Source organism: Monodon monoceros, unplaced genomic scaffold, assembly GCF_005190385.1.
Source record: "Monodon monoceros isolate NGI ecotype Baffin Bay Population unplaced genomic scaffold, NGI_Narwhal_1 Super_Scaffold_9, whole genome shotgun sequence".
Lineage (NCBI taxonomy): Eukaryota > Metazoa > Chordata > Mammalia > Artiodactyla > Monodontidae > Monodon > Monodon monoceros.
Genome location: NW_021703786.1, coordinates 45,188,368 through 45,200,680, shown reverse-complemented (window position 1 = coordinate 45,200,680; position 12,313 = coordinate 45,188,368). Strand labels below are relative to the sequence as shown.

General features: G+C 52.0%; 1 protein-coding gene across 1 annotated transcript in view; it reads left to right on the top strand.

Annotated features, from left to right (window-relative positions):
* The first annotated feature begins 5,354 nt into the window (after positions 1–5,354).
* Positions 5,355–12,313, top strand: part of NTN1 (netrin 1) — a 178,675-nt gene continuing 171,716 nt past the window's right edge. Inside the window, exons 1-2 of the mRNA XM_029212788.1 lie at positions 5,355–5,533; positions 5,991–7,072. Of these exons, the coding sequence (XP_029068621.1) occupies positions 6,055–7,072 (1,018 nt within the window). The 5' untranslated portion in view covers positions 5,355–5,533; positions 5,991–6,054. The remainder of the gene's footprint in view (positions 5,534–5,990; positions 7,073–12,313) is intronic.

Genomic DNA, 12,313 nt, shown 5'->3' with positions numbered 1-12,313 from the left:
TATTGAATTTTAACTGATTCAAGCTGAAATGGAACATGTGACATGTGGTTATTGGCTACTGTCTTGAACAGCATGGGCTCTGAACCCCGGCCTCTCTGTTTCTTCTCCCATCAGTGGCCTGTCTTCACCACCTTATCTCTTGAGCTTTGTCTCCATGGTCCATCACATCAGCCACATTGTCCCTCTGTCCCACCTCCTGGAAAAAACCTTCAACTCTGGATTAATCCAACGGTTCTGCTTTCTCCAGGTCTACACAGGGGCCGCTGAGCACTGCTGGGGCATGACTTTGCTGGGTGGCATTCTTTCCTGTAGATGGTCACCAACTGCAATAGGTCTTTGAATTCTGCCCAGCAAGCATTATCCCCTTCTCCATAATGACCCAATCAAGACTTCCTGCCTTTCCAAATCTGCTCCCTCGCTCTCAGCAGGTGGCATTACTTCCTATTCTTTTGTAACAAGAGAGGCTTTCGGACCACCTGACCACCTGTTTTACAAGGCTAGTTTTTATCCGTCTTCAACCTCCTTCTCCTTCCTGTCAACATTCAGGCCTGTTCAAATAGCCTTATCTTATAAACAACAATAAAAAAAAATCCCAACCTTCCCTCAATCCCATGTCACCTTCCAATCACCCTATCTCTTTCCTGCCACTTGTTTTCACACTTCTGGAAAGTTGTCTACCCTTGCTATCTCCACTTTCTCACCTCCCATTCACTCTATAACCTGGGGTGGTCTGGCTTCTGTCCCCACCACTCTTCTGCCACCACCAGGCAAGGTCACCAAGGACTTCCTTGTAGTTCAATCCAAAGTACTCTTTCAGATCTTATCTTGACCTTGAAGGCATGCGACACCGCTCACCCCCCCCCCTTCCTTGGAACTTGCCCGTTGGTGTCTAGGACGCCTGAGTCTCCCCGTTTTCTCCCTCCTACTCTGGCTACTTCTTTGTTTGTTTGTTTGTTTTTGCGGTACGCGGGCCTCACTGCTGTGGCTTCTCCCGTTGCAGAGCACAGGCTCCAGACACACAGGCTCAGCGGCCATGGCTCACGGGCCCAGCCGCTCCGCGGCATGTGGGATCTTCCCGGACCGGGGCACGAACCCGTGTCCCCTGCATCGGCAGGCGGACTCCCAACCACTGCGCCACCAGGGAAGCCCCTACTCTGGCTACTTCTAAGTTTTCATGAAACGGCCACATTTTTGTCTCGCACAGGCGATCCTCAGGCTTCCCACGTAAGGCTTGGTGCCAAGAACGCTGGCTCCGCCTCCTGATCGCATTCCTGGCCCAAACACCTGGGAATGTGTTTTCTCACCCAAGAGCCTCACTGTTGTGTTTTGAAACACCAGTTTGTACTGTGAATCCTGCCACTCAGAGCCTGACACGCCTTTTTGGGTGTGTATTTATAACCCCCACTTTGAGAAGCTCTCACCACACTTGGACATCTGTTTTTTTGCATTTGTCCCCTCAAAGGGCAGTATGCTATAGGGACACTGACGAATTAGAAGGCATCAAGAGAGGCTGCAGAGCGGTTGGCAAAGCGTCCAGCAAGAACTCATTAAAAGAACTGCGGGGGCTTCCCTGCTGGCGCAGTGGTTGAGAGTCCGCCTACCGATTCAGGGGACACGGGTTCGTGCCCCGGTCCGGGAGGATCCCGCATGCCGTGGAGAGGCTGGGCCCGTGAGCCATGGCCGGTGGGCCTGCGCGTCCGGAGCCTGTGCTCCGCAACGGGAGAGGCCACAACAGTGAGAGGCCCGCGTACCGCAAAAAAAAAAAAAAAAAAAAAAAAAAAGAACTGGGGGACTTCTCTGGCGGTCCAGTGGTTAAGACTCCATGCTTCCACTGCAGCGGGCACGGGTTCGATCCCTGTTTGGGGAACTAAGATCCCACATGTCGCACGGTGTGGCCAAAAAAAAAAAAAAAGAACTGGGAACATTTTACCTAGAAGAAAGAAAACTGAGGGATGACAGATGGCTGATTTCCAACATTTGAAGAGGTGAAGAGGTAGAGCCTTGGTCAAGGCGGCTGTGTGGAATTGGAATGGAACCAACTGTACAAGTGGCAGGGAGGAGGGTTTTCCCAGAACGTTGTGGACCTCCACGATGCAAGGTGACAGTCCTACCCACCAGGATCCACTGCGGAAGATAAGCTTAGACCTAAGTGATCACAATAAAAGTGGGAAGTACCCCACCTCCCATACGCACATGCTTCCTGAAGACCACTGACCTAAGCTCAGCTGGCGAGGTGCACCCCAGGGAGGATAATTTCGAACTTGCTGCCACACAACGTCCATCAAAAGCTCTGGGACAGAAACAGCATAGCAAGAAAAAGGCTTCAGAACGCTGGGCAGTCCAGTCTTGAAGATACTCCAAAGTAGACCAAGTTGGGTGGGCAGTGAGTGGGGTACCCCAGTGTACCTCTTTCAGACCCATCCTTGTCAGGATGTCTTCCTGACTTGTGTTTTGTTGTGATGCCATTGGCTTACATTATGGCCCATCACAGAAACCCTCCGAGAGGTTTAGGGATGTGCTTGTTACCTCACACTGTGTTCTCTTTATGAGGCCCCCCAGGAGAAATTCCTGTCTGATTTTAGTACCAAGAGTAGTAATTCTCTTGAGTAATAGGTCTGTTTTTAACTCATGGACCCTTGGAATTGTGTAACTGACATAGTCTCCTTTTCACTTTGGCTGTGGGAAAGCTTAGGGACACATTTGTGGCCCACTCCCAGAAGATGAATAGGGCATCCCAGGGAGGGTTTTACCTTTATTCCCATCTCTACTTTGCCTTCCCTCTTGGTTTTTCTTCTCTTAGCTCTCCTTATTTTACTGTACACAATCAAGAACAGGCAAGCAAAAATAAACAAAAATCACCAGTAATCTCACTATCCAGAGATACCCACAATTAGCAATGTTGTCTTTTTCTGCATATTTTAAAAAAAATAAAAATGAGAGTATACTGTGCCTAGTGTTTTTTGGGGGGCATAGTGTTTTGTAATTTCCTTTTTTCATTTTATAATATGTCACAAACGTCTTTCCATGTGATTAAATGTTCTTCTCTAAATAACTTGAAATTTCTATGAAGAGCTAGCAATTTAATACTACCAATTAACATTTCTACATCTCCTTACTGTGTGCCTGGTTTTATGTGCGTTCACATATAAATTTATACGACAGTACACCCATGTAGATGATCTAAGTACAATATTTATGTACACATATTATAAGCTATAATACTCTTATGTGTTAACTCATTTGATGCTCACAACCCTGTGAGATAGAGATTGTTGTCCCCCTTTTACAAATGAGGAAACCAAGGCACAGAAAGATGCAAAACTTGTCAAGGTCACACTCTGGCTCCAAAGCCTGTGCTCCTTGACTGCTGTGTTGCCTTTCAGTACGCCATTGGGATTTCACAGTCCACAGGGTTAAACATTAAAAAAAAGAGAAACGTTTATCTCCTTCCACCTCACTTTCTAATTTATGTTATTTTGCCTTGTTTTAAGTACCTTGTAAGTCACCTGAAATCCCCCTCTGCCACAAGGCAAGGCATAGATAGTGTAGAGAGTGGTACATGGCACAAGAAGGCAAAGTTAAAATGTTACCCCAGGGGAGGGGATGAGTCCAGGCTGTCCTGCAATGGAGTGGATTTCTTTCTTTGGGCTGCGGTGAACTCCTATCCCTGGAAGTTCACCGCAGCCCAAGGGTGCAGTGAACTAGGGTGGCTGTCTCTCAGGGAGGCTGGGGAAGGCCGTGGTCCAAAGAGACTGAGCTGGGCCAGACTAGCCCTGAGGCCCCTTTTTAGATTCCCAGAGTTTATGAGAATACCAGTAAGACAAAATGAGGCACTCAATGGAATGAATGCAGCAAGTCAGCTGTTGGGCCAGAACCAGGACCCTGGGCTTTCAAGCCAGGTCTATTACTAGCTCACTCATCTAAAAGTAACAACCGCAATTCAGTTCCAAACTCTCAGCCCCGTGTATTCTTTTCCCAAAGTGCTTTGGCTGCTGCTGCAAGACGGTCAAAGGATGCTATTACTGTCCTCCCCCCTTTCGTTAAGGTGGCAGAGAAGGAGGCAAGGAGAAGCTGGGTGGCCCCGAGGATGCCCCATGAGACTCGAATTGGGTGGGATTATCCATTTGACAAATGTGAGGAGAGGAAGAAGCCAAGTTTCTATGCCTGGATTTGATGTTTACTAGCTGGCAGATCTTAGGCAAGTTTCTTCACCTCCTGAGACCTCAGTTCCCTCATCTGCAAAATGAAGCTTAATACCTACTCTGCAAAGCTGCTGTGGGCTCCCACAAGATAGTATGGGCCACAGCACCCTCAACACTGAGCCAGCAAGTACCTACAGGGCTGCCTCTGGATCTGGGGAGGGCTAGGCTGCCCCCAGCCTGAGCCTGACAGAGCCGTCTGGGAGGGGCGTTGGCCAATGCCCAGGTGCCGTCCTGCTTTTTTCCCTCTTCACCCTCCAGCCCACCACAGCTCCCCGGGCAGGAAAAGGGCAGCTTTCCCGACAGATAGGCCCACCGCACAGTGACAACTGTGGGGAGGGGGGAGGGGGGCGGGGGAGCAGCTCTTTCTCTCCAGACCCCAGGGGCTTCGGGCGGGAGGGGTGAGCCAGCGGAGGCTCCATCTTCCTCGGCTCTTCCTTACGATCCTGGGCTGTCTGCCCACGGGGCACGGCCCTGTGCGCGGTGCTACCGGGGCCATCAGGCCGGGTTAGAGGAAGGCCCGACCCCGGCGCAGCAAAGAAAACAAACACAGATGTGTTTGCCTGGGACCAAGAGGGAGTAAATCGCCCCCTCCCCCCGGCCTGCGCGCTCCCCCGGGCGTGGGGCCGGCGGAAACCTGCGGGGCTCTCCGCGCAGCGCGGGGCCGGGGCGACGCGGACAGACCGCGGCCGGCCCCTCCTCCCTCCGCGGGGTGCGCGCCGGGCCCAGCCCCCTCTCCGGGGTTTCCCCGGGCGCTCTCCTTGCTTTCCCTTTGTCTCTGCTTCTCTTTCTCGGGCGCCCCGGTTCCCACCCGCTCGTGTCCTCGCTCTCTCCGGGTCCCCGGCCGCTTCCCTTTAACTTTCTTCTTTCCCGGGGTTAAAACTTTGCTAGCGAGCGGGCGGCTGCTCGCCGACGTTATTGGCCGGCGCCCCGCCCGGCGGCCCCGCCCCCCGCCCCCGCGCTCCCCTCCGCCCCCCACTCCTTGCGCGAGTGGCGGCGGCGGCGGCGGAGCCTTCGGGGGCGTGCGTGCGTGTGTGAGTGCGCGCCAGCCAGCGGGAGTGTGTGTGCGCCCCGGGCGCGGGCTGGGCGGCACTCGCACCGCGGCGGGAGCGCCGGGAGCCGGGCGGCCGCGTCGTCACTCGGGCGGGAGAGGCGGCGGCGGCGGCCGGGCCGGGGCTGGGGCAGCGGCGGCCGCGCCGGGCATGGAGCTGGCAAGCCCGCGCTGAGGCAGGGCGCTCCTGCTAGCAGCCAGCGAGAGGCTCTCCGCCGCCCGGCGCGCGGGCTCCCCGGCCGGGGCCGGGCAAACTTTTCTTTCTCTTTTGCCCACTCCTGAGGTAAAGTCCCGAACGCGGACTCGCCGGCGGGGGTGCGATATGGGACAGCTGAGCGGGACCCCGGGCTGCGGGAGGAGGGGGCGCGGGCCGTGCGGGCTCGGGGGGGCCCACGAGCTGTCCTGCGTCCGAGTTTGGGGTGCTGGCAGGCCGGCCGCGGACGGGCGGACGGGCGCGGGCCGGACCCTCGGGCGGCGTGGAGGCGGCGGCGGGGAAGCCGAGCGATGGCCCGCGGCCCCGGCTCGCCGCCGGCCGGGAAAGAGAGGCGCGGGTGGTGCGGGCTTGGGGTCCCCGGATTCGCCTGCCCCCCCGGGACGCGGGGGAGCGAGGCGGGAGTTCGTTCGGCCGCGGGCTTGGTGCGGGGGAAGCCGGGCACTCGCCCGCGCCCCCGCTCGCCGCCCCGCCGGGGGGTGGAGGGCGCGGGGCGGCCTGGCTGAGCGCGGCTCCTCTCTCTCCGCAGGCGCCTTCTGCGGCGGGCGGACCAACTCCTCTGCGCGGCGGGGCCGGGGCAGGCTGGACGCAGCATGATGCGCGCAGTGTGGGAGGCGCTGGCGGCGCTGGCGGCGGTGGCGTGCCTGGTGGGCGCGGTGCGCGGCGGGCCCGGGCTCAGCATGTTCGCCGGCCAGGCGGCGCAGCCCGACCCCTGCTCGGACGAGAACGGCCACCCGCGCCGCTGCATCCCGGACTTTGTCAACGCGGCCTTCGGCAAGGACGTGCGCGTGTCCAGCACCTGCGGCCGGCCCGCCGGGCGCTACTGCGTGGTGAGCGAGCGCGGCGAGGAGCGGCTGCGCTCCTGCCACCTCTGCAACGCGTCGGACCCCAAGAAGGCGCACCCGCCCGCCTTCCTCACGGATCTGAACAACCCGCACAACCTGACGTGCTGGCAGTCCGAGAACTACCTGCAGTTCCCGCACAACGTCACGCTCACGCTGTCGCTCGGCAAGAAGTTCGAGGTGACCTATGTGAGCCTGCAGTTCTGCTCGCCACGGCCCGAGTCCATGGCCATCTACAAGTCCATGGACTACGGGCGCACGTGGGTGCCCTTCCAGTTCTACTCCACTCAGTGCCGCAAGATGTACAACCGGCCGCACCGTGCGCCCATCACCAAGCAGAACGAGCAGGAGGCCGTGTGCACCGACTCGCACACCGACATGCGCCCGCTCTCGGGCGGCCTCATCGCCTTCAGCACGCTGGACGGGCGGCCCTCGGCGCACGACTTCGACAACTCGCCCGTGCTGCAAGACTGGGTCACGGCCACCGACATCCGCGTGGCCTTCAGCCGCCTGCACACGTTCGGCGACGAGAACGAGGACGACTCAGAGCTGGCGCGCGACTCGTACTTCTACGCCGTGTCCGACCTGCAGGTGGGCGGCCGCTGCAAGTGCAATGGCCACGCGGCCCGCTGCGTGCGCGACCGCGACGACAGCTTGGTGTGTGACTGCAGGCACAACACGGCCGGCCCGGAGTGCGACCGCTGCAAGCCCTTTCACTACGACCGGCCCTGGCAGCGCGCCACAGCCCGCGAGGCCAACGAGTGCGTGGGTGAGTGGGGCACCGCGGGGACGCGGGCGGCGGGCGGGGACCCGGGCGGCTGCTCCCGGGCCTCGCGACCGAAGGTTCCCGAGGATCGCCCGCTTCGTTGATGTGGTGGGGATGGTGGGAGGCGCGTACGTGGAAATCCTGCACCGCGGAGCGCAGAGAGCTGGTCCGCTCGCGCTCGTGGCGCCGGCCGTGGACGCTCGGGTTTGCGTTCACTGCGCTGTGCGAAGCCAAGATGCGGGGAGAGGGCTTTGCAGAACATTTGCCGACCGGTCCGCCTAACCCCAGATCCAAAGGCACACACTCTGTGCCTTCCCCTCAGTTTGGCGGGACCCTGGCGTCCACCTCCGCCCCACCCCCCCTCCCCTAGGGCTGCAGCTGCGCGCGCTGTTGGCGACCCCGGCCCGGTTCCCGGGAAGTTCCAGCTCCACGACCACAAATCCCTTGGGAGATGGCAAAGGGATTTGCAGTTTGGGGCCAATTCGCGGTACACGACGACTATCACTCCTGCGTCCTCCATTTGTCTTTTATGGTTTGAAAATAGATATATATTTTTCTTTTGGACAGCCTGTTTGTGTTAGCAAAAGAATGATGTGATTTAAATTAATTACTATCTACAGATTACAAAAGAGAGTTCACTAATTATTTTAAACTAATTCAATCCCGCTCCAAAAAAGAAGTATACCAGATTTTTTTGTTGTTGTTAGCGTCAGGGTTCGGTGAAGTTAAACAGTTCCGAATTAACTAAGGGCCCAGATTCTCGATTTCATGGGGTTTCAGTTCCTGAAAGAGAAATCTGACAAAACCGGCGCTGGTGGATACTGTTGGGTTGGAAATGAGGCTTTAAAAAAAAAAAAAAAAAGGAGGGGAAGGGTAGTAAGACCATACTCTGCTTTTCCAGTATGAGATGTAAACGGCCAAATCTCATGTTTTATTTTAATGAAAATCATCAACGTCAATCGTCAATATAGTTGGTCAGTACGCCCTTGGGTGTTCATCTTTCGTGGAATATAGATGTTTGCTCCCCCTCCCCCCAGCCCCACACAGCCGGTGTGAGTCTCTTCAATTGCTTCGGCCTCTGAGGCACGTTACAAAGTTTGCTGGTCCCCACAAACACACGTTTTGAGGTCTGGTTCTGATTAATTGTGTCATGTTGTTGTCGAATAGTTTGTGCCTCATGACTGTGGATGTAGACTTTTGGAATGGAAAACATGTTTTGGAGAAGCCCGGTCGGCGCTGAGGCCCAGGCAGGCGTCTTGGTCTGAAGAGGGCTGTTCTCCTGTTGCGTGGCGGGGCCTCCATCTTTGCACTCCAAGTGTACACTTTTGCAGACGTAATTGTCCTTCCCCCTCCTTTAAGGGACGGAACCGGTTGCCTGTTGGAAGAGACTTTTCAGGATTCGGTGGCGAGATAGTGGTTACACCCCGGCTTAGTCGTCTTGGAGAATTAAAACTCCTTTGATCTGCTCCATTCCTTCAGAACTGTTGGTTTTTCCCATTTCTTCTCTTTCTTCTCCCCTTTCCTCTTTTCTTTTATTCCTTTTGTGCGTAAAAACCTTTTATTGACATTTAAAAGGCCTCCCAGGGTTTTGCTATCAGTTTTAGTATGTATGTGCATATGAAAGATAACTTCTCATTGTCACCAGCAGGGTCTGATTGGAAAAAACACAAGTGAATACATCGAGGCAGATAAACTGGCTATGACGGCAGCATTTTACTGGCTTGAAGATTCCTCTTAGCAGGGGTGGTAACCACCCACCCCCATCTCTCCCTGTCAGTTTATGTAACCCGCAATTGTTATAACAATGGCCATGTACTTGAAATAATTTCTATAGTCGAGGATTTTGTCTTTTGACCAAAGCACTAACTCTGCACAAATTGGATTGACCGGGTTTTTTTTTTTTTTAAAACCAAATTGAGCAATCAACATATTAACTAACGTAATTAGTAAGCCTTTTTGTTCAAAAAGTTTAATTAGGCCTAATAAGTACATAATCTACTTGACAAATAATCGGCTAGCAATATTTTCTGGTTTTTACTGAAGTTATTTTAATTCTCAGTAGTTAAAGTATCTTTAAATCTTGCCAATTATTCAGTCATCTCATAAAAGCCAAGCCAATTCAACGATGTTAAAGTTATTTATAGTTTCCTTTTTGAATAGATGTTCTGATACCTTGTAGATATAGCCTCGGGAATGTCAGGTTGACTTCCCATAAAGTCTTAATTGAAGTCTTAGTGATTTTTCCATCATTCCGCGAAAGAGAAAGCCAGCAAAGACAATTTAGAAGTGATTTACAATTAAAGGTCGAGCTTTTTATGAAAAGGCCCTGAAGTGGAGATATGGGAATGAATTAGTATTTGACAGGTGTTCTGAGACACTACAGGGCACTGTGCTAGGAAAAAGCATTAATGAATCCTTCAAACACTAACTTTTGTACTCTCAGCGGCTCAGATTTTTTTCCCCAACATAATCCCATCTTGTGAATTTCACACTGTTGACATATTAAATCAAGCTACCCAGATTATTTACAACTAAGGCAAAGTATATTTTTAATTCTCAAAATGAGTTTTGATTAAAAATGAAGCATTATCACGGTCTTTGCCTTTCTAAAATAAAAAGACACGACATAATAAAGTGGCATCGTTCCCTAGGTTAACCCTCTCATCCCCGCTCCCTCCCCCAGTCCTAAAACTTGGAAAAAAATCGATATTATTATTTGACTAAATGGTTCTACACAGGGCTGAGGTGCTTCCGGTTTACTAAGAAATGCATATATCCTATCGGTTTTCTTTGGTCCCGCTTTCTTTTTGGGGTTGTTTCAAGGTTAAGTTCTCTGTGGAATAAACATGAACTTTTGTAAGGTCCAATTTTATTTTAAATGCAATTTTGGACTTCTTCCGGAGAAGAAAAAACCCAAAACAATATGAAAGAGAAGACTATGTATAACGTTACGGCCTCGACAGCTCTCCGTGGAATAGCTAAATACTTTCTTCCGCCCATATGTATCAGCAGCGTTCACATGCTCTTATACACATGTGCATTTATATTCATTGTGTAAAGAAGCATCCATGCATGGTGGTGGGGGGGTGTACATTCAAGAGAAAATGCATGAACAGTTTTAAACCACCTGGGTTGCTAGGCCCTTTTACCCCTCTTCCTTTTTTTTAAAAAAAGAGCATCTGAAGACCATATTGTGTTTCATAAATTATTGACATCAGTTTTAATCAGCGTCCCCTTGACGTCGGAGCTGTGTTAGTATTTAGTGCCTGACGAAGCATGCTGTTTAATCTTACTGTGGGGATGTCAGCATGAACCCCTGCCTGGTTTGTGACAGGGTGAGCTTATGAAAACTCGTTTTGCGACTCACTCTATGGCTTGGAGTTGCCCAGCTGAAACCCAAAACCCACACAAAAGACGTCTCTGCAAGATGAGCACCGTGCTGGGCTGGCCTCCTATGGTCATGGGTACCTGCAACATAATGCTCGTAATTGTTTAAACATGGCTTTGGGAAGGGGTTCCTCAGGCTGTAAATGGCTCTGGTGCTTGGGCCTACCATCATCTCCCCCGGCAGGAGAGGGAGGTTATATGGGAGGTGTTGCCCTGAGAAATCTAATGCCCCGATAAAGACTTGCAAAATCAGAAGGCTAAAATGATTTGCTGCTCACTCTGGTACATAGGGATAGATAAGTGAATGCTTTTATAGTCCTAGTAATTATTGTAATTATTGTCATAATAATTACATAATATAATCATAATGTTAATTATGATTAACCCTTGAGGGCTTATTTTTTGCCAAACACTCAGATTAATTTAGTCATTTAATCACTGTGACTATGCTAATAATAGGCCCTATTATTGTCCTTATTTTACAGAGGAGGAAACCATAACCAAGAGATATTAAATGGTTTACCCAAAGCCATATAGCTAGTAGGTGGTGGAGCTAAGACTCCAGTCAGATGCTTTATGCTTGGTTTTATTGCATCCTCTGTGCTGCCTCCCCGTAGAACGGATGGATGGATAAATGAACGGCAGTTACATGTACAGGCCGACCTCAGAGATACTGCGGGTTCAGTTCCAGACCGCGGCAATAAGGCAAGTCACACGAATTTCTCGGTTTCCCAGTGCCTGTAAAAGTTGTTCACGCCATACTGTAGTCTATCAAGTGTGCAGTAGCATTATGTCTAAAAAAATGTACATCCCTTAATTAAAAATTACTTCATTGCTAACAAATGCTAACCATCGTCTGAGCCTTCTGCGAGTCATAGTATAACATCAGAGATCACCGATGACAGATCACCATAGCACATAATAATGAAAAAGTTTGAAATACTGCAAAGAATTACCAAAATGTGACACAGAGGTATGAAGTGAGCAAATGCTGTTGCAAAAACAGCGCCAATAGACCTGCTCGAGGCTGGGTTGCCTCACACCTTCAAGTTGTAAGAAACACAGTATCTGCGAAGTTCAATAAAGCAAAGTGCAGTAAAGTGAGGTCTGCCGGTAGAGGAGAATTCGAGATTAGTCAGAACAGCCTGTTACCTAGCAAGCTTGTTACCTCTTGCTAGAATTGGAGGTGTGTTGTATTATATGACGTTATGTCATATGATATCGTATATCATACTCATTTATTATGTTCATACATACTTAAGTATGAAATTGTATATAAGAAGTCGTCCTTGATTATAGCCATCAGGCCTAGTGGGAGCTGGGAGTTGTTTTTTTTTTTTTTTTTGCGGTACGCGGGCCTCTCACTGTTGCGGCCTCTCCCGTTGCGGAGCACAGGCTCCGGACGCGCAGGCTCAGCGGCCATGGCTCACGGGCCCAGCTGCTCCGCGGCATGTGGGGTCCTCCTGGACCGGGGCACGAACCCGCGTCCCCTGCATCGGCAGGCGGACTCTCAACCACTGCGCCACCAGGGAAGCCCGGAGCTGGGAGTTTTTAGGAATGTAAGTGAAGAGGGTTTAAGCACCTTTGTGTGGGTTCTCAGCGTGCACAGGTGTTGCTTATGGCCAAGTCTTTCTTTCTTTCTTTTCTTTTCTTTTTTTTGCTTTTTGGCCACGCCGAGCAGCATGTGGGATCTTAGTTCCGGACCAGGGATCGAAACTGCACTGGAAGCGCGGAGTCTAAACCACTGGACCTCCAGGGAAGTCCTGGCCAAGTCTTTCTTGATTTCAGGGCCCATGATCCCTCTCAAAGGTGGTGGAACAGAGCTCGTAATCAGAAAATCCTTTCTAAGAAGCCCTT